At 52.2% G+C, this 26,744-nt stretch overlaps 11 protein-coding genes across 11 annotated transcripts; 7 read left to right on the top strand and 4 right to left on the bottom strand.

The window, feature by feature from the left end:
* Positions 1-255: 255 nt before the first annotated feature.
* UREG_06048 (uncharacterized protein) lies at positions 256-1,230 on the bottom strand (the record flags this gene model as incomplete). Its single annotated transcript, XM_002585313.1, has 4 exons — positions 256-509; positions 639-673; positions 708-1,086; positions 1,143-1,230. 4 exons carry the CDS (start codon positions 1,228-1,230, stop codon positions 256-258), a joined length of 756 nt encoding a protein of 251 aa, XP_002585359.1.
* Positions 1,231-1,683: 453 nt separating this feature from the next.
* Positions 1,684-2,793, top strand: UREG_06049 (uncharacterized protein; the record flags this gene model as incomplete). The annotated part of the gene is made up of 3 exons (XM_002585314.1): positions 1,684-2,010; positions 2,071-2,165; positions 2,370-2,793. The coding sequence occupies 3 exons, from the start codon at positions 1,684-1,686 to the stop codon at positions 2,791-2,793; spliced, it is 846 nt and encodes a 281-aa protein (XP_002585360.1).
* A 580-nt stretch (positions 2,794-3,373) lies between these two features.
* UREG_06050 (uncharacterized protein) lies at positions 3,374-4,749 on the top strand (the record flags this gene model as incomplete). Its single annotated transcript, XM_002585315.1, has 4 exons — positions 3,374-3,628; positions 3,722-3,801; positions 3,876-4,373; positions 4,449-4,749. 4 exons carry the CDS (start codon positions 3,374-3,376, stop codon positions 4,747-4,749), a joined length of 1,134 nt encoding a protein of 377 aa, XP_002585361.1.
* A 649-nt stretch (positions 4,750-5,398) lies between these two features.
* Positions 5,399-8,243, top strand: UREG_06051 (uncharacterized protein; the record flags this gene model as incomplete). The annotated part of the gene is made up of 4 exons (XM_002585316.1): positions 5,399-5,685; positions 5,760-7,054; positions 7,128-8,098; positions 8,157-8,243. The coding sequence occupies 4 exons, from the start codon at positions 5,399-5,401 to the stop codon at positions 8,241-8,243; spliced, it is 2,640 nt and encodes an 879-aa protein (XP_002585362.1).
* A 516-nt stretch (positions 8,244-8,759) lies between these two features.
* On the bottom strand, positions 8,760-9,322 carry UREG_06052 (uncharacterized protein; the record flags this gene model as incomplete). The annotated part of the gene is made up of 2 exons (XM_002585317.1): positions 8,760-9,022; positions 9,109-9,322. The coding sequence occupies 2 exons, from the start codon at positions 9,320-9,322 to the stop codon at positions 8,760-8,762; spliced, it is 477 nt and encodes a 158-aa protein (XP_002585363.1).
* Positions 9,323-10,357: 1,035 nt separating this feature from the next.
* Positions 10,358-10,671, top strand: UREG_06053 (uncharacterized protein; the record flags this gene model as incomplete). The annotated part of the gene is made up of 2 exons (XM_002585318.1): positions 10,358-10,432; positions 10,558-10,671. The coding sequence occupies 2 exons, from the start codon at positions 10,358-10,360 to the stop codon at positions 10,669-10,671; spliced, it is 189 nt and encodes a 62-aa protein (XP_002585364.1).
* Positions 10,672-11,298: 627 nt separating this feature from the next.
* Positions 11,299-12,203, top strand: UREG_06054 (presequence translocated-associated motor subunit pam-17; the record flags this gene model as incomplete). Its single annotated transcript, XM_002585319.1, has 2 exons — positions 11,299-11,928; positions 12,030-12,203. The coding sequence occupies 2 exons, from the start codon at positions 11,299-11,301 to the stop codon at positions 12,201-12,203; spliced, it is 804 nt and encodes a 267-aa protein (XP_002585365.1).
* Positions 12,204-12,922: 719 nt separating this feature from the next.
* UREG_06055 (T-complex protein 1 subunit beta) lies at positions 12,923-17,285 on the bottom strand (the record flags this gene model as incomplete). The annotated part of the gene is made up of 8 exons (XM_002585320.1): positions 12,923-14,440; positions 14,546-14,695; positions 14,870-14,910; positions 15,028-15,095; positions 15,525-15,580; positions 15,641-17,015; positions 17,075-17,229; positions 17,283-17,285. 8 exons carry the CDS (start codon positions 17,283-17,285, stop codon positions 12,923-12,925), a joined length of 3,366 nt encoding a protein of 1,121 aa, XP_002585366.1.
* A 298-nt stretch (positions 17,286-17,583) lies between these two features.
* On the top strand, positions 17,584-19,630 carry UREG_06056 (peptidyl-prolyl cis-trans isomerase D; the record flags this gene model as incomplete). The annotated part of the gene is made up of 4 exons (XM_002585321.1): positions 17,584-17,668; positions 17,752-18,126; positions 18,194-18,813; positions 18,836-19,630. 4 exons carry the CDS (start codon positions 17,584-17,586, stop codon positions 19,628-19,630), a joined length of 1,875 nt encoding a protein of 624 aa, XP_002585367.1.
* A 221-nt stretch (positions 19,631-19,851) lies between these two features.
* UREG_06057 (uncharacterized protein) lies at positions 19,852-23,462 on the bottom strand (the record flags this gene model as incomplete). Its single annotated transcript, XM_002585322.1, has 3 exons — positions 19,852-19,896; positions 20,002-20,392; positions 20,446-23,462. 3 exons carry the CDS (start codon positions 23,460-23,462, stop codon positions 19,852-19,854), a joined length of 3,453 nt encoding a protein of 1,150 aa, XP_002585368.1.
* Positions 23,463-24,275: 813 nt separating this feature from the next.
* UREG_06058 (uncharacterized protein) lies at positions 24,276-26,657 on the top strand (the record flags this gene model as incomplete). The annotated part of the gene is made up of 5 exons (XM_002585323.1): positions 24,276-24,457; positions 24,535-24,917; positions 25,016-25,165; positions 25,226-26,352; positions 26,520-26,657. The coding sequence occupies 5 exons, from the start codon at positions 24,276-24,278 to the stop codon at positions 26,655-26,657; spliced, it is 1,980 nt and encodes a 659-aa protein (XP_002585369.1).
* Positions 26,658-26,744: the final 87 nt, after the last annotated feature.

Here is a 26,744-nt window from a genome sequence, read left to right on the forward strand (position 1 = left end):
GAGCGCTTGTGCATACAAAAATAAAGCAATTTACTATAATAGAACGGTAACTAGATGCACGACCATCGTATTCACTTGGTCGCCGCCATCATCGCTCGATTGGATGTACAGTACGCGCATATCACGAGACAATTGTTGCGCAGAAGATCCGCCTCCGTGTTGACGCCTGCTTCAGCGATGAGATATCGACATCGCAACCGCATATCCGAGATGCAAACTTCAAAGCAACGCGAGCTCCAATTCTTTGGTATTTCTCTAGATACGAGCCCAATCTGAATGACTTGAGAATGAATCAAGGTTCATGGATGATAGATGCCACTTGAACCAAGTAACGGCTTGGATAAACGCCTGTTCTCTTGCAAAGGCGATCTGTTTCTTGCTCAAGTCTCCGCGCACAGCAAACGAGTGCTCAACACCGCTATATAAATTGATCTGGTAGGGTAGGCCTGTCTTCCGGAGGATCTCTTCGGATTGATGGCGGAGATTGGCGGGGAAGATGGAGTCAGTTTCTGTGGGAATGCAGGTTAGCGAATGGTAATTGTGTAAGTGGAGGGGGATTTGGGCCGGAAGAGGGCTTGCCTGCAGCAGCGATGGAGAGAGGGCCGGCGATGGCGGCTAGCTCTTCAGGGGTCACAAACGACGGGTGAGCGACATAGCCGACGTCGATTTTGCCCTGTTTCAAGAACCGGCATACGTACTGGACTCACTGGGTTAGCGGAGCCCACGTCGGCGTTGGTTCATGAGCTGCGGAGGGAAGAGAGTGCACCTTGGCGCCGAAACAATATCCCACGGCAGCGATTTTCTTGATGCCCCTCTCCTCCCGCAGGTGTCTAATCGCCGCCTCAACGATGGGGTCGACGGATTCGGGCTGGTGGTTTCTCAGCCAGTCCATGAGGCCCGCAGAGCCGGCGTTGAGCTGCCATGCATTGCCGCGGAAGAGGTCGGGAACCATGGTGAGGTACCCATTGGACGCAAACCCGTCGGCGAGGAGCTGGCTGTTGGGATAGATGCCAATGACATCGGACAGGAAGAGGACGGCATGCTCGGGCTTGCTGTCACCCTGGGGATAGGCGAAATACGTCTGGGCTGGTGGAGAGTGCTTAGCATATTGGTTTGTCTGGAGCTGGGAGCGAGCAACTGACTGCCGTGAAGATCCTTGATCTCTCCGGCGGGCGTGCCGTCATGCTGGACGCCGCGGGTGCAGCATTCTCCAGGAGGGTTCGAGGCCATTGTTTCTTCTCAAAGTCTTGGTTGTTGGGCGCAATGAAGATGGTCGCGTTGTAGAAGCGCAGATGGGAGAGAACTAACTACTTAGTTATAATCGTCATTTCGGCGGAATATCACCCCGCGTCGGCATGAAAAACGCAACAATTAGTAACGACAAGGCGCCAACGCGACCGAGCACAGCAGATGCGTCAGTTGATGCTGCCTGAGGCCGGGGAACAAGAAAGGCGATCGGAGACAAACCGCGGCAACCCGCCTTTCGCATCCCATTGTTCATCCGACTTTTGTCAGCATCGCGGACATTTTTGTTGACCTCATGGATTGCAGCCCTGTCTGTCGCAGAAGGGGAAGGGGGGATAAAAGCCCGCGACTGTGGCCCTCCAGGGCTTCAGAGTCTTCTCATCTGTCGGATTCAGAAGAACCAAATCGAGCCCCAAAGCGATAATTATTAGATTGACCATGTCTGCGATCAAGTTCCTCATCACCGGCGCAACATCCGGTCTCGGCGGCTCAGTGCTGGCAACGCTGTACGAGCACGTCTCTGCAGGCAGCAAGGCGTGCATTGCAGCCGCGTCTTCCCGCGCCGATGCAGCCGACAGCCTGCAGAACGACTACCCCGGCATTCAGTTTCGGCATCTAGATTTCGGGAACCGGGAGCAGATGGTGAAGTCGTTGCATGGGGTCGAGCGGCTTTTCTTCGTCTCCAGCCCAGAGATTGAGAGTGTGAAGCGAGAGAAGCAACATGCGAATGTCGTGAAGGCTGCGAGGGAGGCCGGGGTGCATTATGTATGCTCTAGACGCATGACGATGACGACGGAGCGTGGATGGCTGACGAAATACTTATAGGTCTACTACGCCAGTCTAGCATTTGGTGGATACGGATCGCATAGCAATGTTGGCGTACAGCAGGCGCACTTGGTGACGGAGCGTTTGCTCCAGCAGTATGAGCTCCCCGGATGCAAAGGCAGAGGTTGTTGAATGGCCGTGGGCTGACTGGGTTGTTTCTGCGTGGCTAGATCGGGACTTCGCTATACGTCTATCCGCATGGGTATCTACACGAATGCCTTCCCCGTCTTCCTCTCCTGGTATCCCGATAGCAAGAAAGTCCATCTCCCGGGCGACGGGCCGGTGGCGTTCACGTCCAGGGAAGAGCTGGGCGAGGCCACGGCAAACCTGATGCTGCGCGATCCGGGAACACTGTCGTTCCACAACAACATCGCACTGCTGACGGCGTCACGCACCTACACGCTCGCCGACGTGGTGGCCGCGATCTCCCAAGCCACCGGCACCGATATCCCCGTTGAACAGGTGTCGCGGGACGACTTCCCGCGCATCCTGGCGGCAGAGGACGCCAAGGATGGCAGAGGGAAAAAGTCCGAGCAGTTCTTCACGTCCTGGAGGAGCTTGATCGAGGCGATGGAGCAGGGAGAGGCCCGGACGGTGGATCCGCTGATGCAAGAGCTCTTGGGCCGGGAGCCCAGAGATGCCATGCAGCATGTTGCACGGTTGGTGCAGGACGGGGCGAGGGAGGGAGGATACACCTGGCATCAGAATTATGCGAAGCGGTGAGGGGCTTAGTTTATTAGTTATGTGACGAAGAAGAAGAATGATAACATACATATAACTCCTACTCTGCTCCCAGCGACCGCAAACGGAGTGCTTTGTCATGCTGGGCTGACTCGATCCGTGGCTCGACTCATGCAAGGATCCTGCCTAAGCGAAACGGGAAGCCCCACTCTGCACGGTCATGAGTCGGGATGCTGCAGACCAGTGGGACGGGCTGCACCAATGGCGGTCCGTTCCCAGGGCTCGGGGAGCTGGACGCGGACCCGACCTGGCGGTTTGGGAGGGTTGCCGGCGGCGGTGATTGGCGGGCAGCCCCAGCCGGGCCCCCAGTTCTCGGGAGGTGCAGCCTAGCCGGATGCGGAGGGAGCCGGTGTGCTGACATAAGCTGCGCTCGCCTGCTGATCGCCGGAATCTCGCTGTTGACGCCCAAGAACTGCAGAAGAGCGTCCCCGTGGCTCTCGCCCATGCTCAACGCTGCTGCGCTGTCCGCTGTGTCTTGTCGATAAGTACCTCTGTGTCTGCTCTGCTCTGCTCTGCTCTGCTCTTGTCCCCTGTTCTGCTTGCTACCGCCCGTGTCCCAGCCATGTACTCGCTCGACCAGGACAGACCCCATCCGATGCCCCCTCCACCGCTGTCGTACGAGCAGGTCGGTCCGCCTCCGCCGCAGCAGCCTCCTGCTTCGGTGTATCCGCCTCCGAATCGCGCCCATATGCCCCCCGCCGCCGTGCCTGCTCGTCTCCCGCCGCCGCCCGTCTCCACCATCTGGCATGGCCGTGTCTACATCCTCGAGGTCCTGCAGCAGCCCGTCCGCGCCCGGATGTGTGGTTTCGGCGACAAGGTTCGCTCCCTGGGTCCCCTTGCCTCACTCCAACAGAGCTCTCCCCCACCCTTCCAATTCCGTGGTTCTGCGCCCGTGCGCTGACAGGTTCAGGATCGTCGTCCCATCACGCCGCCACCGTGTGTTCGCCTAAGGGTCTTGGATGCGCAGTCTCGCAAAGAGATCGATGTCACGTACGTCCAAGAGGTCCATGCGGACTTTCTGTTCCCGGAGCTTTTCCCCTCACCGCTAACCCGGACTCGAGCAGAGAGATTGACACCTCCTTCTTCGTCCTGACCGTCGACCTCTGGAATGCCGATGGCGACCGTGAGGTCAACCTGGTGCGACACTCCGCGACCTCTCCATCGATCTCAACCGCCAGTGCCTCGTCCTTCCCGCCCCCACCGCAGCTACCCCAATACCCTTCCTATGGCCATCCGTCTTCGATGTACGGCCAGCCCGCCGGGTACCCGCAGTACTACCCCGCCCAAGCACCATACGCCCAGCCAGGCATGCCCTATCAGCCGGCTCCGGCCCAGCCGTATTATTCCATGACCCCGAGTTACTATTCTCAGGGCTCGGCGCCGATGGCCGCTCAATCCGTGATGCCCGCAGCCATGGCCGCGGCCCAGCCAACCGGCATGTTCACGCGGAATTTGATTGGCAGCCTCAGCGCCAGTGCCTTTAAGTTGACGGATCCAGAGAACAAGCTTGGGATTTGGTTTATCTTGCAGGACTTGAGCGTCCGGACTGAAGGTGCTTTTAGGTCCGTATCCTCTCGCCTTTGCTTTGCTTCTTCGGTAAACTCGCACAGCATTGTACTCACCATTTTTACTTTTAGACTGAAGATGAATTTCGTCAATGTTGGCACGGATCCGTCGGATTCTGCCAGTGAATCAGGTCCCGTTCTGAGCCATGGATCCGCACCCGTCCTCGCAAGCGTCTTCTCGGATGTGTTCCACGTTTTCTCCGCAAAGAAATTCCCCGGTGTCATCGAGAGCACTCCGCTGAGCAAGTGTTTCGCCATCCAAGGGATCAAAATTCCCATTCGTAAAGACGGAGTCAAGGGCGCAAGAGGTGCCGCTGCTGCCCTTGCAGCTGCAAAGGAGCGTGATGGCGAAGGTGAGGAATGGGAGGAGTAGAATATCGACAGTGTATTGCATGTTTCACCGTCATCTTGTTTCACACCTGTGTTGTCATGCACTTTCGTTTTGATCGGACCTTTTATACGTGAGTTTTGGGGCTATCCGGAGGGCGTGGCGTTTGTGAATGGTTTGAAAAGCATTTGGCCTTGGGCGTGATACTGTGCGGAAGATGCCTGGTTTGTTGTCATTCCCTCTGCGTCTCCGCTGTGCGTGGCTGTTTCTTCGCGCTGTTTCGTGTCGGTTATCTTGTGCTTGGCCTGTTCGTCTCCGTGGGATGGGCTTCCTGAGCGGGTCTTCGTCATATCATATCCTAGCCGACGGAGCCGCTTACAGGGAGATATATACAGTTAGTTTTGTATGGCTATCAATGGAAACAAATATGAATTCGAATTGGAAATGGTAGTTAATTAGCGAGCCCGGGTCTTCTGTGACAATATCAAATCGGGTGAAAAGGCCATGTGCCGTTGTGATGGTCCAGCGTGGAATCCTCGCCGATAGACTATTAATAGTTCACCTGTCGAGCCCAACCTGCCCAGTCGATGTCGTTCCATCACGGCTCGACTCAACTGTCCTTTAGAGACGAGACTTGCGCTCTTGTTTGATGTATCGAGGGTGCTTCGTCGAGTGACCTGATCCCATCTGCCCGATGAAGCCCGTCACCCTCGATTCCCCCGGCCGCGATCTCTGTCTTTTCCCCCGCCGTGCGGTTTCGACAGCGGCCGGCCGTCTGTTTGCGGGAGAATGCCGCGACCCAGGAAACCCGGTGCGCCTGAGCCGAAGAGACGAAGTAGAAATGGCTGCTGGTTGGTGTTACCTCCTTTCCCTTGTCAATATTTGCCGTGGTTCCTGGCAGCGGAGACCTGCTCGTTTTCTGATCTTCTCCGACGCTTATGCTGATTTTGTGCTCGCTGGAGGCCGTGTAAGGCTAGAAAGGTGAAATGGTATGTGATGACCGAATGCTGCCTGGGCCCTGTGCGACGGTGCTAATGCTGTGCTCTCGTAACTAGTGGTGAAGAGAAACCGACGTGCGCCAATTGTCGACGACAGGGCGAGACGTGCGACTACAGCATTCGCTTGAACTGGGAAGGAAGAGTGAAAAGGAAGCCTGTCAGTGCGTCGCAGGCGGGATCACTGGTGCAAATCGCTCCGGGGAATGATGCCTCTTCGACATCCAATATCCAACTGGCGGAGTCGACCCGGCGTCACAGCGATGCCCGATCATGCGCTGGAAGTCACACGCAACATGGCTCGCTCGCAGAGAAGAACCCGAGTTTTGCCTCTGGTTTTAATGCACAGCCTGCTGGATCGATCTCTACGACGACGACACCGGTTCTTTCCCAGCCATATTCGAATCCCTCCTCTGCGCAGAGCAACCCGTCCCCTTCCACCGGAAATTTCCCTAGAGATGATGCAACCTGGTCGCAAACCCGGCTCTCCCCATATCCCTCCCCATCTGACTCGGCGATGGCAAGCCCTGGGATCGCCCCATTCCAGCCGACAAGCGGTCCTGCGCCGTTTTCCCATTTCCAGAACTCGTTTAGCCCGTCTCCTATCTATGCAGGAAGGGCTCTGGATACGGAGGCCCGTCATGATGCTAAACGGGTGAAAATCACTACCCATGGACCTCACGAGCCGGGCGCGCTTACGGCAAGATATCGGCTTCGGCTGGCCTCGAGTGCACACGGAACGAGCCATAGTCCAGGGCGAATTATCTGCTCCCCTACCTCCGATTTATCAGATACCACTTCTGAAGAGGCCTACCAGCCATTGCAGCCGCTGAGCCCTCATATTTCAGACACACGCGCAAGCCTCCACCGCGTTTCAGTCCAGTCACTGTTATCTCACTCGATCGGTGATGTGCGGTTGGCGGACGTTGACATCCACCCGCAGACCAGCACTACTCTATCAACCGTCAGGGTTACGGCATTGAATGAAACCACCGTTGGTTACGGCTTTGATTGTGGCCGCTTTGACCTCGACATCAATCGAAATGACGACTCCACGGCAATTGAATACGATATCACGGAACAGCCCTCTGCCCCCTGGAGCCTTCCCGCGATATCGGGATGGGCGAATTCGGGGCGCGATACTCAAAAACGGGTAACAGCCGTTTTCACAAAGGGAGGATACTACGCGAGACCGGTTCCCATTAATATCCCACGTTATCTGATCCCGCTGCCATCGGCATTATTGGAAAACCCCATCAATCTATTATACTTTTATCATTTCTTAAACCACACTTCGAAGATCTTGGTCCCGCATGACTGCTCGAATAATCCATTCTCCAACGTCTTACCAGCTAGTAAGCCCTTCCCCCCCTTTTTTTTTTCGTTTGAAATACGACCGTTATGGGATGGTTGCTAACTAGATCCAAGTGGCTATACAAGATACCAACCTCTTAAAGCTCTTGCTCGCGTACTCCGCCAGCCATCGAGCTCGTCTTCTTGGGCATGCGGAACCATATAATCGTATCGCGCATTGGACTCGTCATGTATTTCCGCAACTTCGTCATGCGCTAGATGACTCCAATGAGAAGATTTCAGATACAAACCTTGCAAGTGCGATAATGCTCGCCTCGCTCAAAATAATATCTCCCAGCACATTTGAGGTCCCAATCCCTTGGGAAAGTTATTTAAACCTCGCTCGCGGACTATTCCTGGCCAGGAAACAGATGCAGATAAAATACTCGTCGGATCAAGTAGAGTTTTTCCTATGTCGCTGGCTCGGGTATCTGGATATCCTAGGCAGCTTATCTTCACGGCAAACAGAGCCTCCGCTGCTTGGTGGAAACTACTGGTCCACGGTCGCTCTTGATGATGCCCGGAATCCTGGGAGCGACCTTGAGATTGACTGCTTTACGGGATTCACTTTGGAATGCCGCTCGCTCCTTGTTCGTCTAGCAGAGTTGATTCATCGATGTGACGCTTACCGGGTGGATCCTGGCACGGATCGTTTCCTTTCAGTGTTGACACTACCACCATCCATCCTCGCTGCAGCTGAGGGGCTACTTCGTGACATGACTGCTGCGGGTTCAAACAGTCGCGATCGACGCACGCACCACGGAGTGTTAGAGCATAGCGATATGGCGGCGTTGGATGATTCATACCGCCTCGCGGGAATCGTTCAGCTATACAGACGGGTCTTTTCCCTCAGTCATTCTGACCCTAAGGTGGTAGAGTCGGTCAATTTGCTGATCGAGTCACTGGACCATGTGCCACGCGGCGGTGCCACAGAAGTGTGTGCGCTGTTACCGTTATTCACAGTTGGGTGTGAGACGCAGGATCCGGCGCAGAGACAGGCGATCCGGGCCCGATTTAAGGGGTTTGAAGGGGTAGGGATGAAGCAGGTATGTTCTGTGAAAGATCTATTTGAGTGTACTGTAGACTTATGCGTGGATTCCATAGATTCGACGAGCGCGCAAGTTGATGCAGCGATCATGGCAAGAGAATTTGCCTTGGACTGTGCTTGCTAACGGGGAATTCCTCGGCTGAAGGGAGTTGTAGCAGTGTTTGAAAATTCGGGTATAAGAGCTAGCATGATGGCGAATATGATAGGTGAGTACCTATCATCTTGTGGATATGACAAGTGTATTCGAATGAAATATTCCCGTGGCCGCAGAGAGAACTGACTGCTTGGGTAAAGAATACGCTTATTGTTCAACAAAGTTTCACTTTAGACGGGTCAGTGAAATCCAAAGGTTAGCGGTAACTATATAAACACGAGAGAGGGGTGAACAACAGTAGAGAAGCAGACAGACTATCCCTCAGGATAGTCATGCTAAGGAGAATTAAAAGCAAATGCTCCATACCAAACGGAAAGAAGACACTCGGAGACTCCAATACCAAAACGCGCCGATGTCGGAAAGGGAAGAAGCGATGGGGAAGATATATACATATGGTTATTGGGCAGCGTTTCAACAAGTCCATGCCAGGCGAGTTGCGGTTTGATAACAAAACTATCGCGGTAGGGATGGAAGGGAAGCAGATCACGTCGTTTAAGTTCGAAGTTCAGCTCGGGTCATGCTGTTTACTCCCCGAACGAGAACGGCGTTGTTGGAGGTTCCCGGGCATGAAGTAGTGGGCAATTCCGGGTTTTTGTGGCATATCATCTTGGCTATTCGTTTCTTTGCGCTCGGGGCTGCTGCCTGTATTATTGTGCTGGAAGCTGCCGGCATGGCTCTTGGTTTTTTCAACGAGAGCGTGTGTGTCGGGATCGTCTTCGGAGTTGACGATATCGCCAGGAGAGCGGGTGTAAACATTGGCTGCGCCGCCTGTTTCAAAGGATTTCAATTAGCCGGAGGCATTCTTGTAGCATGCATGTGTATGTACGAAACCGCCGCCCCAGCAGTATAACTACCTCGTCCAGTGTGAAAGCGGCCTTCATCGGCCGTCCCAGCGGTGACAGACGGGGGGACATCAACATCCTGTCTCGCTCTTGTAGCTTCCGGGTCGTCATTGGAGACCATGTTTCCGGAGCCGCCACGGCCGGTGGTATAGACGTCTGCTTTGATTGTTGGGCATGATAATATTAGTTCTTCAGGGTTTTCGGCGGGGGAGCGTATTCTGGACATGTTGCCTAGACGGAAAGGGTCAGTGTGTCTGCTTCAAGGTGCCTGAATTCGATATACCTGCGCCGCCGCGACCGTGGGAGATTTGTCGGAAATCTGTCATGGTAAAGAAATTGTCTCGTCTGCAAGGAGAGGAGAGCTGGGAAGAGACGGGATCAGGGTGGCGCTCCCTTTGCTAAGATGGAAGATTGCGCCAGACCGCTAGGAGTGTGCGCGTGATAACCTCGAGAGAATGACAAAAGTGCGAGGACAAAGAACTGCTGATTGTGTTGATAACTGACTGACTGGTTGAATGGTGAAGCTGTTCGGCTGGAATCCGCAAGGCTGGAGATGACATCAAGTGCCGTTCAGTCGCCATCGCTGAGGTCGTTTCTCACTCTCCTCCATCCTCTATCCTCCTGGCCTGCGCTTTTATCTTTGCGCTATTCTCTCGTTTTCTCCTTCGTTTCTACCTGACTGCTCATAGATTCTCACGGACGCCCAGCTGTTGCGTTGCGGCATGGCTTCCGCCGCGAAATACCTTGTCGAAGAAGCCAGACATCCGCTTCAGAAGTTGTCGTCGCCATCGCTTGGTGCTTCCGCAATGGTCCATGTTAGTATTTTGTGTTTATGACGGCAAATCGGAGCATCTTTTGTCTCTAGGAAGCTGTCTACGGGCCCGACGGCTCCATGGCGGGCCAGCGCTGCTAGCGAGCTGCTGTGCCTGTTTCTCATCATGGAGAAGGACGCTGGTTGACTTGGATCCTCTTTCTTCTCATACCTGTAGTTTGCCGGCCTCTCGAGCTTTCTGGCGTCGTTTAAGTTGTGAGTCGATCTGTGGTCCCCAGGACCCCAGCCCCCTTGAGAGTACTCTTCGTCGCTTGATATCCTGGCTTATTGGCTCTGATGCCCGAATAGCATGATCGATCATCCGAATTTCGCGTGAGTGGTTTGGCTCCAAGGCTCAACCCTCTCCTGACCGGTGCTCGTCGCTGCAGAAATGAAGCCTATGGCTGGCATTTTCAGTATCTCACGATCATTGGCCTCACCCTGGCCACCATGACCTTTGCGGCTGGCCTGGCTGCCGATTTACTACGTTCCCAGCGGCTTTTTCTTGTTAAGAACATGCTCTCTGTGTGTAGTGCACCATTGGAAGTGCTGGTCGCTGTTCTTTACTGGGGGGTTGAAATGCGTACATATATACAATCAATGCCATTATCGTACTGGCGATACACACTGACGCTGCAGGACGAGAATAGGTCGACGAGAGGCTGGTTGTGCCAGAGTGGTCGGAGACGGCGCTGTTACCGGGTATGAGAGGCATTGACTTGTTATGCTTCGAAAGACAAGATGCTAAAGCTCCACAGATCTAGGGTTCCATGCTGTTCCAGGCATCGCCCTGGTCATCGATCTCCTACTTTTCTCTCCGCCATGGACGATCACTGCGATGCCGTCGTTTGGACTGGCCACCTCCATCGCATTTGCATACTGGTTTTGGGTGGAGCAGTGCTACAAGTATAACGGGTGGTACGTCTGAATTTGACCGACTAGGCGGATGTTTTGGGTAATAACTGTGCCCGCGTTGGCAAAAAGGTACCCATACCCACTGTTCGAGAAACTAACAACGCCGTGGCGGGTGATACTCTTCCTCGTCAGCGCCGCCTTGATGACCGCCAGCACAATTCTGCTTCAATGGCTCTACGCAAGGCTGAACGGAGAACCCAAAGTGCCCAAGGCCCGGAAGCAAAGGGAGTGACGTGCTGGACCTTTGTCACAGGATGCACAGGGCCACGGACTGCATACATAGACCGTAGAAGTGTTAGATAGAGGCTTTGAATCGACTTTGTTGAATTCTCGAATATCAGGCCCTCTTAGTCATCAGCGCTGCTTATATCATCCTCTGGGCGGCAAACGAGCTGCTGATTCCTGAAGCAAACCTCGATTGCGGTTGAGACCCGACAAGACGCAGCTCGATCATATCCCGCCCCGTCGCCCTCAAGATGAATCTCACTGTCATGAGCTGCCCCGTCCGTACCGCTGCTCTCGGCGGCCGGGTCGTCTGGCCGACCCTCGCCGCCGTTTCATGCCCTTCCGCGTCACAGACCACCACCCGGCGCCAGTACCAGGAAAACAGATTCGGCCGCTACCCCGAGCAACGACGAGCTGCAAGCTCCAGCACAAGAGCCGCTTTTGGCCGTCCTATCTCCTGCTATCTCTACCAGCCCCCGGCAATGGTCCCCGCCGCGCCCACTTCAATCGTTGCTCAAGCCACCTCCCTCCGCCGCGCTTCTTCATCTGCCGCGCAGACACATGATTCCAGCTCCGTGTCTTCTTCGCAAACACCGGTTCGGCTAGACTGGAACTCCTTCTTTACGCTCCGCGCCTCTCGCCGAAAATACTCTCTCGTCTCTTCCATCCTTGCCTCCCTCACCACCACCGCAGCGGGAGCGCAGGTCATCGCCTCGCAGAACTTTGAGGCCCTAGGCGCACAGATTATGGGTTTTGATCCTTTTATTGTTCTGGGCTTGACGACCATTGCGTGCGGTGCGGTTGGCTGGCTGGCGGGGCCAGTGCTGGGGAATTCAGTTTGGGGACTTGTATATCGGAAATATAAGGGTGCCGTGGTTGTGGTATGCCCCGAATTTTCTCCATATTTTCTTTTTTCCCCCCTTTTTCGCTCTTCCTCGCTTGATAACGGACGCATAACAGTCGCTGACATTGAACCCTGCAGAAAGAAAAGGAGTTCTATGATAGGATAAAACGCTTTCGTGTCGACCCCTCAGCGAACTCTTTTGCAAACCCAGTCCCGGATTACTACGGCGAAAAGATTGGCAGTGTCCAAGGTTATCGCCAATGGCTAAAGGACCAGAGAGCGTATAATCGAAAGAAACGAAATTTTGTCTGATCCACTCATCTTCTGTTTGGCTAGGCCCGTTTGTCGATTGTATCCCGTTTTTATTCAAGGAGTAGGCTTTTATTTGATGGCACGGGGATTGCTGTTACTATCTGTTTAGTCCTACTCATTGTAGAGCCCAGTATCATTCATTTGCATGGTGGCTATTCCAGTTGTCAATATTCATAACTTGACTTTTGATAGGTTCCTGGATGTTGCAATATCTGCTTTGTCCTTTAGATGTTTCCTCAATTATCAAATCGTCACACACTCTGCCAGTGTATGCTGATGTTCTTTTGAGGCTATATTTTCCTTAGTAGTTATGTACACTAGTATTGATTGTCAGATCTGTTGGACCAGATAGGCCATTGAGGAATATTGGAAGAAATTACAAAGGACCCATGACTATGTATGGAACGTTATCGATTCATGCTGATCTCGCGCTATGGAACCTATTAATTATTGCACAAAGAGGGAAAACGAAGTAAAACTAAGTCACATCCCCGATTTAAATCTGCGCGCCAACGCCAATTATAGCCTCAAACTGATGATATGCAGCGTTTGTCTTCCATACTCCATCGCCAATCGTCTCTGCGTCAAAAAATACTTTGATGCAGTAGTTATCCATGGATCGAAGAAGAGCTAAAGCTACTGGACACCGGTCGTGACTCCTGGATGTCGTGCCTCTATAGTCGGGAGTAACCTGTTGGGCTGCTGGTTACTCTGGAGCTTCAAAATATTCTTGGGCCAGGCAGCGGTTCAGAGCAAGGGTCGATGTCAAAGTCGATATCACACCCGTAAAGGAGAGGGAACTTTTCCAGTTTTGCCATCACTCCAGCAGCTGCTTGAACTGAATTAAACCTAACAATGATCTCTGTTTTCGTTTCATTTTCAACCATCTGGTCTCCAAGATCAAAGTACATGCGAGAATTATCTTTCATGAATTTAGCAATCATGGTAAATCGCTCTGGGTCGCTCTCTCCTCGGATGGACAGGCAACGGGTGTGGCCGAGATCAAAGATATACCTTTCCATGACTTCCGATATCGGGTATGTAGGCGTCTTGAACAAGACAACTTCTGCGCGCTTACCATTGAAATAAACACCATTCTTCGCTGCGAATTCGGCGTATGCGATAGCATCGGTTTGAAAAATGAAAGTGACGACGCCCATATGTGACCCGGAGATATACAACGTATTGTGTAGATGGGCAGAGTAAATGCAGCCTCCACGTATGCCCTTAAGAAACGTTTTCATATCGATATTATCCGGAAGGTTCAGGACTGCAACAGTACGATAAACGTTCAAGTCTCCTTGCCGAGGCTTGAAGACTAGATCGTCTTGAAACAGCCCACGAGAGGCCATCTCCGGCGGCTGGTTGCAAAGCGTGTTGGCTATGTCTTTAACATTTTCAAAAACTGATACTGTTTTCCATGAAATTTTCCCATCCCATGGAATCGGGCCCGGTAGTACAGAGCAGTCTGATGCACGGTCTTGGTTGCCAGAAGACACGCTGAATTCTGAGGAGGAGTTGTTACGGGGGGGACTGTCGCCCATATCAAGGAGCAAGCTGCTGCCGGGGTTCGACCGGCTATCGATTCTTCGGTGATGGGTGAGTTCCATGGCAGATCCTATCCCCTCCAATAATGTCTGTGGCTGGTCATGGGCTGATCGCTCGTAAGAATTCTGAGGCGCCTGCGCCGACTTGCGCTCAAAGATCTCTTCAAACCCGACTAGCTCACTCGCGAGGCCAGTCGAAGAGGAGTATTTAGTTGAGGCCGCACTAGATTCCAGAATATGGGCGTGCATTTCGTCTCCTCGGCTCTTCGCACCAGGGATATGATCAGGTTCGGGGTCGTTACCGATCTCAAGGAGATCAAGGATTGGAACACTTTTCGGAGCGTGGACCGCTTCGGGTGAAGGACGAGGCAATGTTTGTTGCCGTGAAACCTTTGCTTCCAGCTCTTGAATACGCGACTCCTGTTCTGCAAACCGAAGCTCGAGGGCAGACAACGTTGATAGAGCCTTTTCTAAAGTAGTAGAGGGATCTGTCGTCTGATTTGAATGTCCAGATTGTGATAGAGGAGCACCAGCGCCGGTTGCGAAATTCGGATTTGCTAGTGGGAGCCCCACCCCATGCGGAGTGAAGCATGCCCTTTCCAGCTGAAACGGAGAGAGGGACGAGAGCCTGAAGCCCGAGGGGCTGCTTCTATGGTGGTCTGCGTGGGCAGGGGTCATTGTGCGGGTTTCCTGTCGGCACGATTGGAAGTGTGAGACGATTGACAAACAGTGGAAATAGTAGAAAGAACGCAACTCTATAAAGTGACCGAGGAGCGGCAGAGGGAGAAGACTCACTGGCGCAACAGGCTGACAAAGTGGATAGCCCACTGAGCCCGTACTGTCTGACGAAGGTGCATACGCCAATTCCTGGCTGGCGGGACAGTCGAATGGAGACAGTGTATAGTCCACCGGGAGAGACATGACTGGAAGCAATGTGCCGCGGCGCTGAGAGCAAGAGATGTGGAAAGGTGAGAAAAAGTATAGGAGAGAAAGAGAAGAGGTGAGGTTGAAGAGATGGAATGTCTCTTTAACAATAACAATGCAGCGCGTCAGTTGTTTGTTCCCAACGAGCAAAGGAGTCAATATAGGCTGTGAGCATGCGGATGAGTTCAGACTCACTCTGTCACAGTGCTTTGGAGGTGAAGTGGCAATGAGATTTACTGGAGGGAGATTGCACAAGGTAGAGACACAACTGAGGCAGATCCCCAGTCATGGGTATCGCCACGGAACTAGCCGTGATGTTCGCTGCCTGAGAAACTGAGGCTGAGGGGACTTACTTGCTGTCAGGTTCATGTCATTTTGGGCACTGGATATGCTCTCTGTTTCATGAGGGATCTCCAATGGGCTGGAAGCAGTTCAGGCCGGCGGTTAGCGAGAGCCCAAAGGCTCCCCTGCGCTGGATGGGCTACTTTCCACGCAGTCCGGTCTTCCTGGGCGGTTCATGGGACACGATGGCGCAGGATTGAGGCTATTCTGCATCAGCGGAATCAGTGGGAGCATGGGATGGTTTCGTAACAAGCAGTTCAAACTCCTTGAAGTCAAAAGAGGATATCAAACAGCCTGGGGCGGGAATTTTGATGGATAATACTCCATTTGGTCATATCTATATTACGCAATTTTTGGCTCATGAGATTCTGCTTAAACATTCAGATCTAAACTTCAGTCCACTGAAGCCGGTTCTGTGTTTGGTTTTCATCATCTGTCTGGTTGAGCAATGGCTGCAGAGTCCCACGCCGAAGCTTTCAACCATGATCTTAACGCTCCTCAAACTTACACGCGCTCTCTTTTCCGCGGGGCGCTGCGGATAATGTTATCGACACGAAGAAGTAGCTAGAAAGCAGATTAGCATCAGTTCGGCACGCACTCAAGATTCTAATCAGAATGGGTTACCTCGGCAGCCTCCGAAGCCGATGATACCACAGCTTTCTTCAGTTTATAACTCTCAACCACGCCTAGATCACGCATGTTTGCGATCCCACCACCCGGTTTCAAAAGATCCAGCCCAGAGCTCGAAAGACCTTTGTTAATCGCTTGCCTTAACCGCGTAACCAGGTCGCTCGAGTCTAGACCCGCATTATCCGCAAGAATCGTCGGCAATTGTCTCAGAGCCAGTGCAAACGCGTCCACCGCAAGCTGTTTCTTCCCGGTGGTGTTTTGCGCGGTTTGCTCAACGGCCCTGGACATGATCATTTCTGCACATCCTCCTCCGAGAGTCACCTTGGGTTCTTTAACGGTCTGCGAAAGGACGGCAAGCGCATCGTGCAGAGACCGCTCTGCTTCGTCCAGTAGCTGTTCAGTTGCGCCTCGAAGGACAATAGTGCAAGCTTGCCCCGCGGCGACGCCGGAGAATTTAATGAGGGTGTCTTCACCAATGATGACTTCCTCGATAAGGTCACAATGGCCCAGCTTCACTTGGTCAGGATGGTCGAAAGTAGACGCAATCTCTCCACCGGTTACAAGGGCTAGCCTTTCGATACCGTCAAAATCAGCGTGCTCGATGGAGACAATCCCGGCATCCGTAAATAACTGCTCAGGCCAGTTATAGATGAGCTGTCTGTTAACAAAGCAATTGATGCCATGAGACTTGATTCTGTCAACTTTGGCTTTCATCTTCTCTTTTTCTGCCTTTTCCAGCTCGGCGAGTTTTCCAGTCGAGTCCACCTTGACTCTCGCGCCGAAAATCTTGACCTTGTCTGTATCCATGGCAGTATTCGCAACCAAGATCTTTGCATTTTCAAGTCTCTTGGGCTGATTGACACCGATCTTTTTGTCGAGGATGAATCCCTCATCAAGATAGGAGTCTGAGAGCTTGCCGCCAGCCTTTTTAATGATTTGAATATGGCTTAAATCGGTTGAGCCCTTGAGCCTTAACACCGCATCGCACGCCAGGTTTGCAAACTGTTCGCGATCTTGAGCAAGGACCTTGGAACTGAGGGTGGTTCGGGCAATTGAGTGCAGGTCTTTCCGAAATGCGGCTGGGTCGGAGCTATTATCAACTGCGGCGTGCTCTAGTGCCTCGAGAGCGGCTTTGCTAGCTATTCTGTATCCATCAATTATAACCTGAGGGTGAATTTTCCTCTCAACAAGTTTCTCCGCTTCGCGTAGCAGCTCTGCGGCGAGGACGGTCACAGACGTCGTGCCATCGCCAACTTCGTCGTCTTGCACCTTGGAGATGTTGACGAGCACTTTCGCTGCGGCATTGTCCAAAGCAATGGCTTTTAATATCGTGGCTCCATCGTTTGTGACCATGATCTCTCCTGTCGAGCTAGTCCAGGCCATTAGTATTTCACTGTGACGCCCGCGCAGCCCCAAGTCCACACTTACGCCGACTGAAGGATTTTATCCATTCCCTTGGGTCCCAAGGTACTCTTGACTAGATCGCCCACTGCGATGGCACCGACAAAAGCAGACAGGCGAGCATTTTCACCCTTCTCCTCGGTCACATCTTCGGCGAAGATTTGGGTGGGGTTGTTGAACGACTGTCAAGGGTCAGCATCGGCCGGAAACCGTCAGCAGAGAGGTAGAGACACACCATATCAGGCAATCGAGGGGAGTCCAAAGCAATATCCGTACTGCAGCCCGACTATGCCGCACTTCAAAGGTCGATGGCGGTGCTCGTTCTCGACTTCTGCTGCGAATGTTGTGATGCTTTTTGAAGCTCGCGGTCGCGTCACGTGATGCCGGAGCTTGCTGCCTTTCCAACTTGAACTGAAGGACAAGACGAGCAGCCGGAGTCCTCTCCGGAACCTGTCGTGATTTCTACGCTCCAGTCCTGCAGGATTGCTAATTGGGCTATGTAGCATTTCGCGCTTGTCGGGACATCGCTTTAAACTATGGCTGAAATGGAGACCGCGGTGGAGGGTGCCTCAAACAAGAGACCACGGGCTCAGTTGGAGGAGGAGAAGGCGCATGAAAATGGTGCGTAGGAGCTAGAAAACGAAGTGACCCGACTCATGGTCTACAGGCGCATTGATACCATACATACTGACCCATGTGTTTAGACGAAGGTTCCTCCTCTGAAGACGACTATGGCCCTGCTCTTCCTACAGCGCAACCGAAGAAGAAGCGCAGGAAGCTTCCATATGAGAAGCTCTATATTGATGCGTTGCCTGCATCCTTGCGGTACTCGAAGTCACTGATGCATAAAGAACAACTCTCCTTCATCACGATCACGCCTCATACAGACTTTTTGATAACGAGCTCGATTGATGGCGTAGTCAAATTCTGGAAGAAAATGGCGGTTGGTGTAGAGTTTGTCAAGGAGTTTCGTGCTCACACGGGTACCATCAAGAGCATCAACGCTAGTGCGGATGGTCGCAGCTTCGCCACGGCAGGCACAGATAAAACTGTGAAGATATTCGATGTTGTCACCTTTGGTATGTTCCAGCATCGTTCTCACTACTCACTGCCAAGGTTGAGCAAAAGCATTCTAACAAGCGGTAGATCTACTCGCTGTTCTTAACCTTGATTTTGTCCCTGGTTGCGTCTGCTGGGTCCATCCGCGGGGAGCATCATTGCCGCTTGTCGCTGTGAGCAATGAATCCTCCAACGATATTCTCATCTATGACGGCCGAGCGGAGAATTGCACACCTCTTTATACTTTAACATCCATCCATCGGGCCCCCGTTGTTGCCATGGCATTTAATAATGCTTACGATTGTGTCGTTTCAGCAGATAACAAAGGCATGATCGAGTATTGGCGCCCAAGGAACAACTTCGACAAACCGGATGGATTGTTTGACCTCAAATCATCAACCGATTTATTTACATTCAAAAAGTCAAAATCTTTCCCTGTCTCTATCACATTCTCTCCGTCCGGTCACCAGTTTGCAACATTTTCATTTCCTGATCGACAGGTTCGAATCTTTGACTTTCCGACTGGAAAACTTTACCGATGCTACGACGAGTCCCTGCCAACTCTTTCGGAGATGCAGCAAGCAGGCACTGCTTTAAAGAAGCTAGAAGAAGTTGAATTTGGACGCAGAATGGCTGTCGAACGGGATCTTGAGAACCCTGTAGTAGCTTCCAAAGTTAATGTGATTTTTGACGAATCGGGCCACTTTGTGATATACGGATCCATATTAGGGGATTAAATGCATTAACACGTTCACCAACCGAGTTGCTAAAGTGTTCGGAAAGGATGAACCGTTCCGCGCCCTGAACCTTGCAATCTACCAAGGGCAGCCACAAAAGAAAGGTGTGGTAACGGTCTCTATGGCTGCTAGTGCAAACCCCCTTCTTCAAGAAGCCGAAGAACGTGACCCAATCCTCGCCTGCACAGGCTTTGCCAAAGTCCGTTTTTATCTCTTCACCAATGAAACCGAAATCTCAAAATCATCCCGAGATGTGCAGAACGAGAAACCTTTACGCGACCGTGACGCTGCCCAAGATGCTTGGGCTAATAAACAAGCAGAGACTGGGACTTCTGCCATCATTCACACCACGATGGGCGACATCCACCTTCGTCTCTTCCCGTCCGTTGCGCCCAAAGCGGTGGAGAATTTCGTTACCCACGCGCGCAACGGATACTATAACAATACCATTTTCCATCGGGTGATCCGTAAGTTCATGATTCAGGGCGGCGACCCTCTTGGCGATGGGACAGGCGGAGAGTCCATATGGGGAGGGGAGTTTGAAGACGAGTTTTCGACGCTGAAGCATGATAAACCGTACACCTTGTCCATGGCAAACGCTGGGCCCAATACAAATGGGAGCCAGTTTTTCATTACCACAGAAAAGACACCGTGGCTGGATGGCCATCATACGATATTCGGGAGGGCGGTCAAAGGATTGGATGTGGTGCATCGCATCGAAAATGTGAAAACGTACAAGGAGAAGCCAGAGGTGGATGTGAAGATTGTTAGCATCAGTGTTACTTAGCACTCAGGCGTGTAAAGAAATTTGGCAGCGGACTGGGCGGGATCTGGATGGTGAGGATGGAGCGTCAACATTCACCGTCAATTATTATGTTATCGAACTTAGGTTGTGGTTTAATGTGCACAACTACTAAGCAATAGTTGGATTGCTATTTCTGAAATAATTGAACAAAAATAAAGATCAAAGGTCAAATAATGTACTTGAGCGTATATAAATAGGAAAGATCAGAGGTCTGAGTAGATCCAGGATACGGAATCATGTAAACCATGCTTCAGGGGGATCATACATCGCGACAAATCCTATCTTATTTATTCTGGGGGTGTGAAATACCTCTTGAATCTCTCAATATGCGTCAACCCCAACTCTGTAATTACCCAGTGGCAATTGATTAACAAGCTGGGAAATCGCACGGTCCAAAACTGTAGGTATCCATCGGGCAAGCCACCAATATGCGTTTTAAGATGTTCTGGCATGTCGTTATAGTGATTCCGTTTGTTGCGGAGAGCGCGGAGGAGATCAAGCATTTTAGTGCCTGTGTATTTCCGTTGTTTTCCAAGGCTGTCTTTGAAATCTTTCGGGAGACATTTGAGAAAGTCCATGTCTGGATACATAACATTGGGACCGACAGACTCTAGGCATTGCAAGGCCAGGGAAGGCGGGTCCCGGGTTTCAAATTCAAAATGGTCAGAAACATCACAAAGGAAGCCCAGGCGCTCGGCAGGGGACCAGAAAAATGGGTGGATCATGACCGTCGTAGCGTCCGGCCTAGATGAAGTGTGAGATTCTAGGGGTAGACGAATTTTTGCTTCGAAACTTACCGACTGCGGGGATCTAAAGACAGCATACTTCTAATTAAATCTTCTGCTTCGAAAGCATAATCCCCAAGGCGTTTCAGTTCATCGAGATTGTGGTAACCTTTAACAATATTCGCTTCACGCATAAACTTTCCATCCTTGTCGAAAGGGTGGCCCCCACGGGTTAGGACGTAATAGAAAACGCAGCCGAGAGAAAAGATATCAATCGCACGTGTAGCTCTCCGGTTGGTTTGCGGATCTACCACGGCGGGCTCGGAAGAATCCATGCTATTGTTGGACCACATTGCTGGGTTGGCCGGGCTCTCATCGTCGACAAGAAGTTCAGGAGCACGCCAGCCAGACGTACCAGCAGCATGAGCTGTTGTAGCTCTGAAGGAGCTCTGATTGTCTTCCAGCTTTTTGCAGAGGCCGAAGTCTGAGATGAGCAACCGTAGGGACCCAGAGCCTCTTCGCGCTTTGGGTGCGGCAACAAGAATATTTTGTGGTTTCAAATCGCGATGTACAATCTTCAGCGAATGGAGGTAACGGACACCGGTCGTGATTTGACGCAAGATATCCGGTAGCGCCAAATCACCCGTGATAAGGGTAGGATAATCCCAGGGCCTTTCCACAATGTCTTGCAAAGAAGCAGGACAAAGTTCCAATGCGATGTAAAGGAAACCAGCAGTTTGTTCGCGACAAAAATATCGGATAACGTTATTATGATCATCGCTTTCCTGGAGCAATCCCACTTCATGGGCAGCTACGTCGTAGAATTCCACAAGCATTCGCTTAACCGCGACGTGTCTCCCATCAAAGGAGCCTTTATACACAATTGTACCGTGACTTCCGTGACCAAGGACAGTGTCTGTATAGACCTTCAATTGTCCGATCCGAATTGATCCATCCGCTTCAAGCATTTCAGTGGATGGTGCCCTTGCTCTGGATAGTTCTGGACGCAACAATGAATGGGGCGATGGCTGGCTCCTACGCGGGGTCGCCTCGTCACTCAGCTTTTCATAGTCTTCGTTGTCGGGCGACGGCTTTTTTGCACGTTTATGGGCTTGACCCCCGCGGCGACCACGTCTAGCCTTCTTTTTCTTCTCTGGAGTCTTTGTGGCTAGATCACCGTTCTCTTCGAGATCCTCATCTGGAGGCTCTTGTATTCTAACACGAGGAGTTTCCTGTCTCTCGGGAGAAAGGTGGGAATTGGAACCAGCGATGTAAACGGGGTTAGGTTCATTGGGTGGATTGTCTGGAGCTGGGGTAGTTGGGCGCTCAGTAGGTAGGCTTTCGGGCACTAGATTTCCGCCCTCAACTTCGATAACGGCGGTCTCAGAGGGATCGGCTCGTAAGCCGTTGACAACTTCGGAATTGAGGTCCTGTTTTGGCAAGGAGGTAGGGGTAGCGGGTGGTGCAGTCTCTAGAGATATTATGTTTTTGAGGTCTAGTTTTTGTTTAGCAAGTTCCTGGATATTGCGACTGTTGAAGTAGACAAAAGCTCCGATGAGTAAAAGGATGACGGTGACGAAAATATCGACAGCGTTATCCCAACCCTTTTGAATGATAACGCTGTTGATTCGTGCTGGCGCCGGTGTCGGTAGTTTATCGGGCTCTTCAATAATATCACGTGGCGTATCATTGGCAAAGTCCGCCGGGGGGCCTGAGATACTGGGAACAGTTCGGTGAAAGTGGTTAGACGGCTCGGAGAGAGAATGGACTCCTACAAGTGCAGTTCTCTTCTCGTTCAGGCTGAGGCTCATGAGAGGCTTCTCGCTGGGTAAAAAAGGCTTTTCATAGCATTCAGCACGTCTAGCACGACCAGTCACAAGAGGGTAAGTGAGTTCCGACATGGCGTACCAGCCGCCAGACTCGGTGCAATTGACGAAGACACGTGCTTCTCGCCCTTCGATTCCGGTTGCACTGTAATCATCGTCTGGTGGAGGCTGAGCGAGTAATACTAGCGGAGTATCGGGAGTGTCCATTGTCAAAGGTCTTGCTATGTCAAAGACCCTGGCAACTGGAGAGGAGAACTTCTGTGTATATCGCCGCCCGTCGACTTTTGAATGATCAAATCCAAAAATGACACCGTCATGCATACTGTAAATATGGCGCTCATCCATAGTTCTAGAATATTGACTCTGAAGGTCAGCATCACGGTTGTTGGGGGCCCATTCAGCGTATTTGATGGTGCAGATTGGCAATCCAGTTTCCGTGTTTTGGATTGTAACGGTATATTCGATTCGACCGAGGGTGAGGGTACCCATGGATTCGCATTCACCTTCATCCACAGATCCAAACTCATTTAGTCTGCGGCAGGTTTGATCTGGTGGCATAGAGCCACGTGAGCTGAAAACTCGAAGAATGGAACCCGTACGGGCGTCAACTGTATAAAGGGTAGTCTCCTTCCGGGCGGTATAAGTGACTGGTGGATCGGTCCCGGAATACGGGGTTTCGTCAGCGAGCATTTTGACGGTCAAGCCTAAGCGATGTAGGCCGCCTTTAGGGCCGGGAGTGTAGATGAACAGATTCCCATCGCGGCTGGGTTCGACGATCCAAATAAAATCGTCATCTCGCTGTGTGTCGGAAAGATCTGTTCGGTTGACCCTGTGGTGGATGGTTTCAACCATTGGGCTGCTGGGCACCTCTAGCGCCCAGCGCGGAGCACCAGTCTTTCTATCTCTCGCGTGGATGGTTCCATCGACGGTCGCCAAAAGGACAAAGTCCTCGACTTCCCAATCCTGCAAAGACCGCGCTTGGAGCTGCAGAGCCAGGTTATTCCGACTACTGATCTGGACAGGCGGTGCTCGAACGGCCGGGTTGGAGCCGGCCAGAGCCAAAGTCGCGAGGGCGCTCGCATCGGAGGGTGAAGTTACGCGGGAGGGAGCGGCACTGGGGAGGTTCAAATTGATGGGGGGAGCGTGAATATCGCCATGGTGACGGGAGGATAACGGCAACTGCTGCTGAGCTGCAAGGAGAGGGAGGAAGACGATGATTCCAGCTGGGAGTGAGGCGCGGGCTCCCCGAAGGCGCCACACCATCGTGAGAGGCCTACAATGCGGGCAGACGGCAGGCCTAAATGCACTCCGAGCAAAAGAGAAGAGACGTCCACAGCATCAGCGACGTGAGCAGTGCGTGGGGACTCTCAACAGAGGGCGATGGGGAGCAGAGCGGGTTACGTGGCGTGGAGCTGGATGAGCGGGTTTCGGGGCGCATCCATCGAGCGGAGGGAGCGAGGAAGAGAAGGCGAGGGGACGGCACCAAACGATGGAGCAGAAAAGACAAAACAGAGCAGAAAGCGGGAGAAGACAATCGAAAGAGAGACTTCGAGGCACCAGCACGAGCAGAGACGGAAAAGCGTTTTCTTGTGTGAAGTCGGCGATGCATCCCTGCCCATGTTGTGTCTCACCGACTTTGGGGCCATGTCGCAGTTCTGCCACGGCTTATGTCAGCAGCCCGGGGCTGTGTCCGCATGGGGCTTAGCGCAGCCTGGCAACCGACTAGCGCCGATCAGGCTTAGCGCAGGGCCTCATGTCTTGATCTAGCCGTGATAGGGCTAGCGCCAGCGGCAGCTACCGCGAGCTGTCCCAAAGCGGTAATCAGCTTGGTTCCCCCGCCATCGCCAACGTCCCTCCTCCCGGCCTCGCGTCTCAGGACATCCTCCTCTTCTTCTCCCTTCTCTTCCTCGAGCAACACATACTCTGCTGTCTGGAGAGAGAGCAATAGCTGTCTACCGATATCCACGCCACTCTTGCTCCCTTCCTCCCCTTGCCGTTATCATTCTATCCCTTGCAATCTCTCTCGTACTGCTAATTGAATTTTGCCATCAGCCCCCCGGCGACAAGTTGCCCGCTATGGTGCTACTCAGACTCAACATAAAAATCCTCCCTGTGCCGCTGTTACCAGGTGACTGCAATCTTCCTCACACTAGGGCTACAGTGTTTATGATACCGATAACCAAGCCTGAGGGGTTATCTATGCGTGAGTTGGCATGCCAAATTCGTGAAAAGTGGGCCAAGCTCCGATCTGAAGCCGGGTAAGTGCCACAGTGTTTTGGGCCGAATGAATCTATTAAATCCACTTTGCCCCTTTTAACGATACGTCCATTTATAGGCCCCTTCACATCAAAAAGCTTCTTGATGATAATAACCCCTCAGTCGATGTTGACATGGATCTCTCCGTTGCTGACGTCTTTGTTGACACCGGCAAGGCTCGTGCCGATGGGCTCGATCAGCGCGGGACTGTCCGCGTTATCCAAATACCTTCCCTCCTCTATACGAGGTTAGAGTCCATTGCGCAAGATTGGAACGATCCGATGGGCTGCAAACAAGTCGCTACGGCAAACACCGCACCTCCAGTCCCTCTGTTTCATGAAACAGCCCCAAATAATCCAAACTTGGACCCGCCAGCACAAAATCTTGAATACAGGGACCCGGATACCTTGCGGGTTTCCATTGAAACAGACGAACCTGGTAACGTCCATGACGAGGATGACAGTGAGTCAGTCCAGGTACTGCAGAATAGTGAAGGTATGCCATTCTTTCGCTTATTTGAACCCGGGCGCTTATTGTTGACTCGTCGTTCTGTATTTCAGTCTTAGATATCACCAGCCGTCCAGCTGAATGCCATGGGGGATCACCAGCGGTGCTCGACCAGACGAGCAGTCCTAACAGACCTCCGCCAAACAAACAAATCCCACGCTTCCCAAGGGTTGTGGTTGAAATCAGGAATTCTAATCCTTCGAGTATGTCTTCCCCTTCAAGGACGTTTCACTAGGATTCCTAAATTGGTCAAATCTCAACAGGGAGTAAATTATCGGAAAACACACAAAAAGATTCTTCGCCCGAAGTTCACCCCGTCGAAGCATCGCAGTTCCCTCCTCGAGGCAAGCGACCTGGACTAAGCTTCGCCGATAGTAGGATCGTTGACAGAGCCAGATTTCAGATAGTAAACACAAAGAGACAACGGCGTCAGACCGTAAAAGAAGGTGCTGCACCTCCGAACGAATTGTACTCAAATACGGAGAATGAGCTACCTCTAGACCGTCAACAAGAAGCGAGGAAGAAGGGGAGGATGAAAGAAAAGAGTGATAAATCTGATTCGCATCGGCAGCCGGAAGCATCGGGGGAAGCTCAAACTGACGACGATGTAACGGTCATTGATCCTCCACCGACAAGAGCAGAATATACGTCCTTGCCCAAGAGGGCCGCCAATTCCAAAAAGCAGCGTGCATCCTCCACCACAGGTCAAAATGGGACGAGCGCCCAATCTAAAGTCGAGGTTATCGACCTAACCCAAGTTCGCAGCCAGCTTACCCAAGACTTTAGCCTTGCTCCGAGTTTGGAACACCCCAGGATAACAGGTACCGGAGCCGTCATATCACCAACTCAAGACTCAGAGTCAGGTGGATCAGCACGGAAAGCAACCGATGACACTCAGACACTTCTTCCCTTCCGAGAAACTCCATGCTTCGATTTTCACTCAACGTCCGAGGCCTCGGAGGGCAGTGGTGATAATGGCAACAAATCTTCGCCTCCAAAGGAAGACTTCAGTAAACCAAAGACCCTGCAAAGGCGAAATCGGCTTCCAGCTCCTCAGCCGGACTCAAATACGGCAAAAAAGCCTGATTGTGCAAAGAACGTGTTATGTCCTCAGTCACCAACAAGCGCCCAAAAGTCCAACTCAACGCAAAAACGGGATGAGTGGGTTCCGAGTGACTGGTCCGTCGATCCCGACGATGTGGCTTTCCCAAAAAGGCAGTTAAGAAAACCCCGTATGCAAAACCGCCCCGAACATGAAGTTGAACAGCAAGAATTTCCCTCACCTGCGAGGAGGATACGACATTTAGAGGAAAAGGAGACGTTTGCAGGAGCTGCACACCTAAGAACCGTTGTTGAACAGCCCCAGGGATATCTTAACAGAGCTTTAGAGGTGCGAGACACGCAAGATGAGGAATCTGAAGCTTCTAGCAACAATCTATCCCCGTCTCATGAGACTGTGTTACTGCAACGGAACAATGTCACTGGAAACTGGTTTTCTAGGCGAGGGGTTGAACCCGCAAGCCACCGCCTACCGGTGATACTGACAGGACCCAACAGAGACAATCTAAAGCCCCTCAGCGATTCCAGCTTGGGATCCAGCGGCCGGAACGATGTAATGCCCAAAAACAGTCCCGACCCAATGGCCAGCCAGAAGAGCAACCCAGGCAACCCGAAAATCCAGAAAACCGCGCCTAAATCAAGCGAGAAGACTTCTTCCACGAATAAAAATCAAACTGCCAGGCGCCGAGGTAATCCAAAACAAAAGAATGAGATTGGGAAAAG

Source organism: Uncinocarpus reesii, genomic scaffold (genome assembly GCF_000003515.1).
Source record: "Uncinocarpus reesii 1704 scaffold_3 genomic scaffold, whole genome shotgun sequence".
Taxonomy (NCBI): Eukaryota; Fungi; Ascomycota; class Eurotiomycetes; order Onygenales; family Onygenaceae; genus Uncinocarpus; species Uncinocarpus reesii.